Genomic DNA, 6,281 nt, shown 5'->3' on the forward strand with positions numbered 1-6,281 from the left:
GTCCCACTGGGAGGAGGGGAAGACCCAGGACACGCTGGAGGGACTGTCTCTCGGACCGGAGGAGCTGGAAGAAGTGGCTGGGGAAAAGGAAGTCTAGGCCTCCCTTCTGAAGCTGCTGCCCCCGCGACCCGACCCCGGATAAGCGGCAGAAAATTGATGGATGGATGGATGGATGGATGGATGGATGGATGGATGGATGGATGGATATTGGCCAATAGTAGAAGAGCTGGACATAGAAGGCAGCTCTCCTCATTAACATAACGATACAGGATTCAATGACAAAAGGAGGGTTTGTATAAGGAAAAGACCAAACAAAATATCTACTTTTCTTAACAAAAACGCATGTTTAGGGTAATTAAAAAAGAAAATATATACATTTCTTGACGGAAACTCGTGTGTAAGAACAAGGAAAAACCAAATATATATTTATGCTTTTATTTCTTATTACCTAAGTTTTGGTCCTTCATAAAATACAAGGCATTCACAGAAATGYCAGACTCTGGCAACTTTTTCAACAAACAAAACCTCCTCCACGCTGCACGGAGAGCCAGCTGCCACCTTGATGCCATTCTTCCGTGTCAGCGTAGAGAAAGCCCCAGCACCTGACGTCCACACCCGAACTAACAAACATTTCTTAAAACGTGACAAACTAACAAAAAAAATCACAACTAAGCAAACATAAACATACAGTGAAAAACAGTAGAAAAATAGCCAAAGGTAGAAAATATACAAACACTCTCTCGCTCTTCCACTCACCCTAACCCCAAGAAAACCAAACATAGACATGGATTTTAAAGYGTCATGTATTTRGCATCCCGATCCACACTCCATTCCAGTAGATGGCAGTAATGCACATCTAAACGTTGCTTGCCAACTGCCATAAAAAACAAGAAGAACAAGAACAAGAACAAGAAGAAAAAGATGGCTGACAGTATGGCCGTTGCGGCTGAACAGTCATCCGCCTCAGACACTGAACAATTAAGACTGTCTGACTTACTGGAGCGTGGTTGGAAGATACTTGAGGAACTGGACAGTTCAAACGAACCGTTTGGCCCCAACACCGTGCATCGCATTAAACGCGGCATTAACATGTTGGAAGACGCGTCCAGGATGGTCGCTCAGCTCGACCTGTTCAGCCGTAACGAAGAGGTGGAAGAAGTCGCCACTGCGGACCTGAAGTACCTGCTGCTGCCCGCCCTGCTGGGGGCCCTTCACATGAAGCAGAGCGGCCAGCACAGGCGGCTGGAGACGGTGCAGGCAGCTCGGGTTTACTTCCTGGATTTCTTAAAGACGTGTCATGGCTACAACATCTCCCAGTTTGAGCTGCCGAAGTCTTCAAATGAAAGCGGAGCTTCAGAGGAAACGTCGGAGGGCGTATTTTCCAAAGCCAAGGTAAAAACTACCCTGAGCTTTATATACATGTGTACTACTCATAATATAAATGCTAACATTCGCAAAAATCTTCGAGGTATGGTTTTGAGAAGTTTATTTCTCAAAACGCAAGGTTTTGATATAAAAATGAGATTTAAATTTAACATAGTTTTCGACCTTTAATTTTACACATCACCTTTTGTACGCGAATGTAATTTAGTTCTTTTAGTTGCAGATTCGCACATAAACCCGTATTGAAGCAGACAGAAGGCTGTGAAATCAACATTATTATTAATTATCAAATGTTCCTGAAAATATGCGTTTTAGATAATGAGGTGACAGTTTCCCCACAAATAAAAAGAAATTAAATTAAAATAAATATCAATTATTTGCACTTCTGTTAAATCCAAATGAAGTAATTGGTTAGTGGATCTAAAAACACCAGTTAATGCTGATCACATTTAGGACATAAATGAACTAAGAAYATAGTGCTGGTCAGTTTTATTTCATGGTTTCAGCATACATAAATTAAAATATTTTAAATGGTTTAACATCTAAATTTAAGATTTTAAGCAGCTGGCAAGTTTACTTTTTAAAAGTTTAAGGAACAACCTTCATAGTTAGATATTTCGTTACCATAGCAACAAAACTGATGCTGTCAGCTTAATCTTTGAGTTTTAGCTGTTTATTCACAYATGCATAAAGATGTATGTGTTCATACATCTTAGTAAACTAMTATTRTAATTGACTGATCACCCTCCTCTCCCAGATTTCACTAAATCCAAACGCTGTTAGTGGTGCTGATGTTATTATCAGAATAAGGGGAAGAGTCCAATTAGACCAGGGTGGCCGCCACTGGGGGAAACCGTGGCTGATCTTTTTGTACGCCTTCTACAGATTGAGATCTGGACTCTGACTGCTATTTAGAACTGATCATTTTTCCACTTATGTGGACAGAACTGAGCCCAGATGTTATGGTCTCCAGGTTGTACTGTGGCTTTTGTGTAGGTTTGATCATGTGTAGTGTGATTTTTGGACTAGATATCCCAAGAAATGTGTCCCAAAGGTTTGACTTTGACTTCAACCAACCACAATACAACCTACCACAAAGTACCGGGAAATTATTATCTAAGCTTGGAAGTTGCAGTGGACAAGGCTCTGAAGATTTCACTGATGAAAGAATTGTCTGACATCCATCCATCCATTTTCTTCCGCTTATCCGGGGGTCGGGTCGCGGGGGCAGCAGCTTCATGGAATTTGCAAATAAGGGCAAAAAATGCCATCTTTTTCTATGGTGCTTGTGTTTCTGTGGTTCTCGTCTCGGTGTCAGAAATTGAGGACCCTGCTTTATTTCAAGACTGCAGCTGTGGAAATATAACTAAACTACCAGCATATTATCCAGTTTATTTGTCAACTGACCTGTTGCTTGATACTGTTGGACATAAATTCATGGACTTTGATTTACTTATGTGCCTGTGATCTCAGTCTTTTTCTGCAGGTCCATCAAATTTGGTTGCCATGGCAGCAAAGAGACAAGCGAAGATTGAACGGTATCGACAGAGAAAGGAACTGGAGACTAGACTGTCAGATGTTCACAAAGTAATGGAGAGTGGACAGGCCGATGACGAGGTCAGCAGAGAATTTTACCTTCTGAATGTCCAGAGATGGATCACTGTTTGTCTGGAGGAGATGGAGGCCATTGACCAGGAGGTGGAGATACTTAAAAACATGGATGTTCTGAAGCAGAGTCCTGCTAACCAMCCAGCTCAGCCACCCAGAAATCCCATGAAACCCTTCATCCTCACTAGAAATGCTTTACAGGTGAGTTTGTGTGGTGATGGCAACAGATGAACTGGTTTGTAAGTCAGTTCATGTGAACTTTATGAAAAGTCGGCATTCTTAAAGTGCATCTTTCACTTAAACACATGTTGAAGCCTTTGTTTCGTAACGGGTCTGAAATTCACATTCTCATTGCATTAATGGTCAAAGTAAAAGGTACCAGTACCTCCTCCTCCAAGCCTACTCTGCTCCGCCCCTAATCAATCAATCAATCAATCAATCAATCAATCAATCAATCAATCAATCAATCAATCAATCAATCAATCAATCAATCAATCAATCAAATTTTATTTGTATAGCACATTTCAGCAGCAAGGCATTTCAAATGCTTTACATAATTCAAATAAAAACGACATGTGACGGTAAAGAGAAAGAGATTTTGGAAAAGATTAAAAAAGAAACAGTGAGAGAGAGAAATAAAAAGAAATTAATAAATAGAAAACATCAAAGACATCAAAACCCSACACTCTAATCCTAATTTATCCATAAGCAAATCTAAACAGGTGGGTTTTAAGTTGAGATTTAAAGGCACCCAGTGTTTCAGCTGTTTTACAGTTTTCTGGAAGTTTGTTCCAAATTGACAACCATTAAGAAGCYAACAGACACTAGAGAGAAGAGCTAACATCGATACAGCATGTTTTAATGTTACAAACCTCAGTTTTTAGCAAGTAGCTCAACGTCTAAACTGGTGTTGTTGCCCATCTAAGGTGTAAAGATAAACTTTACACCTTAGATGTTTATCTTKGTGCGAATTCCAGTATGTCCAGTTTGTCTAACCCAGGGGTGTCAAACTCCAGTCCTGGAGGGCCGGTGACCTGCAACGTTTAGATGTGCCTCTGCTGCACCACACCTGAATAGAATAATTAGGTCATTAGCAAGGCTCTGGAGAACTGATCTACACAAAGAGGATGTAATTAAGTCATTTCATTCCAGCGTTTTGTACCTGAAGCACATCTAAACACTGCAGGACAGAAACACTTGAGGACTGGAGTTTGACACTTGTGGTCTAACCCCTTTTCAAACATTCATTCCTGCCTTTTTGGAGGAAAAAAGCTCATCTTTGACAGCTGTTCCTTCTTGTTTTGGACATTGTGTTTTTTAACTTTTTTTTTTCCCAATATTTTTCATATTTTTGTTATGATGCATAACCATAGCAAAAGGGTGATTTACAACTGGGAGCAGCTGATTAAATTCAAATTTAATTCAAAAATACTTTATAAATCCCAAAGGGAAATGTAATGTTGTAACTCATTAATTTAGATTCTTCTAAGAGTTATTGAAGATGGAGAAAGCTGTTGGCAGGAAAAATGTCCTGCAGCAGTCTGTACTGCACTGAATCTGAAGAAGCCTCTGATTGAAGATCCTCTGGATTCCCAAGATAGTCTCGTGAAGAGGATGGTCAGGGTTGTCCATAATTTTCTTGATTCTATGAAGAATCCTTATTTGCATAATCATCTCCAGAGGTTCCACAGTCATCCCCCAAACAGAACCAGCCTGTTTCATCAGTTTGTTGAGCCTTTTTATGTCCCTGGCTCTGATGCTGCTGCCCTGATGGAGGACGGCAGAGGAGATGACCCTCTCAACAACAGACTGATGGCAGATATGCAACATCTTGGTGAAAATCTTGGAGGATCTTGGCTTCCTCAAGGAGTCCAGTCTGCTCTGTCCCTTCTTTAAACGGCTTCACTGTTGTGCCTCCAGTCCAGTCTGCTGACAAGGTGAACACTGAGGTATTTGTATTCCTCAACCACCTCCACCTCTTCTCCCATGATGGAAATAGGGTTCAATCTAACCCTGTTCCTCCTCAAATCAACAATCATCTCCTTTGTCTTGTTCACATTTAAGATGAGATCATTGTTTCCACACCACGAGACAAAGCGGTCCATCAGATTTCTATACTCGGGTTCTTGGCCATTTCTAATACAACTGACAACTGCAGAGTCATCTGAGCATTTCTGTAGATGACGGAAGTCAGACTTGTGCTGGAAGTTTGAAGTGTAGAGAGTGAAAAGGAATGGTGAGAGAACAGTCCCCTGTGGTGTTCCCGTGTTCTCCTTCAGTCTCTCAAACTGTGGTCTGTTTGTCACGATAACAAATTAATTGTCTCCAAAATTATTGCAATAAACAATAATGTTGTTTGAAGACCATTTTAAACTGATATAATGACATAATAATGCGAACACATCCTGTCAAAAATAAATACTTTATTTTCTAAAGAACACTAAAGACTGGAACTGGTCAAATAAACAAAACAACCAAAAACAAAAATAAAATGGACTCTCAGTCTCCATTAACAAAAACGCAACATAAAACCAAAGTGGGAAATAAACTACATTCAACCAAAAGAGTACAGATTATGAAGTCTGTATATAATATCGCCCCTCAATAATCATTAGATTTAGATAAAGATGGTCACATCCCACTACCTGATCCAGTTCACTCCTCCCTTACGCTAAGGAAATGAGGAAGGGAGGGTCAGTGGAAAGCACCGAAGTTGAGACTTTTTTCATCCAGTGTCACCAATAGAGAAAAAGGCAGGAAGAAACGATAAAGCCGATAAATTAAAATGTTGACTATTTTCAGTTATCATGCAATTAATTGATTTATTGCCTATTCCGACAGACCTAGTCATGGAYCCAGTTGATTGTTGAGGCCTCCACCTGTGTCTTCGGAGTTTCTCACAGAGCAGATCAGGCTGAATTGTGTTAGATGGAGAAATCAAAGAACATTTTTGTTCTTTGATCGACCTTTTTGGGAGCAAAATGAATGTACGTAGCTGAATATAGACAACATCGGTAGCCTACAGGCTACTTGTTAAGCTTAAGGTGCTGTATTGATATTAGCTAGTCATCTTTTAGCTAAACTTTACCTTCATCCAGCAGCTTTACTCAACAGTCGTTTAGTTTTGGGGAAAAACTGTGAAGTTCTTTGCGTTTTGCTGGTTTGCTGCCAAGATTCTAACACAAACCTGCGTAGCTCCACACAGCAGCAGCAGCTCTCCTTCACTGCTGCACTGGTGTAAAGCTAGCGTTGTAGCGCTCATGTTGCGTTGAGAGGCGGCTCGGAAAAAC

At 40.5% G+C, this 6,281-nt stretch overlaps 1 protein-coding gene across 1 annotated transcript in view; it reads left to right on the forward strand.

The window, feature by feature from the left end:
* Positions 1–881: 881 nt before the first annotated feature.
* The window catches only part of igbp1 (immunoglobulin (CD79A) binding protein 1), a 7,919-nt gene continuing 2,519 nt past the window's right edge, over positions 882–6,281 (forward strand). Inside the window, exons 1-2 of the mRNA XM_008419879.2 lie at positions 882–1,392; positions 2,857–3,192. Coding sequence (XP_008418101.1) covers positions 922–1,392; positions 2,857–3,192 — 807 coding nt within the window. The 5' untranslated portion in view covers positions 882–921. The remainder of the gene's footprint in view (positions 1,393–2,856; positions 3,193–6,281) is intronic.

Source organism: Poecilia reticulata, linkage group LG10 (assembly GCF_000633615.1).
Source record: "Poecilia reticulata strain Guanapo linkage group LG10, Guppy_female_1.0+MT, whole genome shotgun sequence".
Classification (NCBI taxonomy): domain Eukaryota; kingdom Metazoa; phylum Chordata; class Actinopteri; order Cyprinodontiformes; family Poeciliidae; genus Poecilia; species Poecilia reticulata.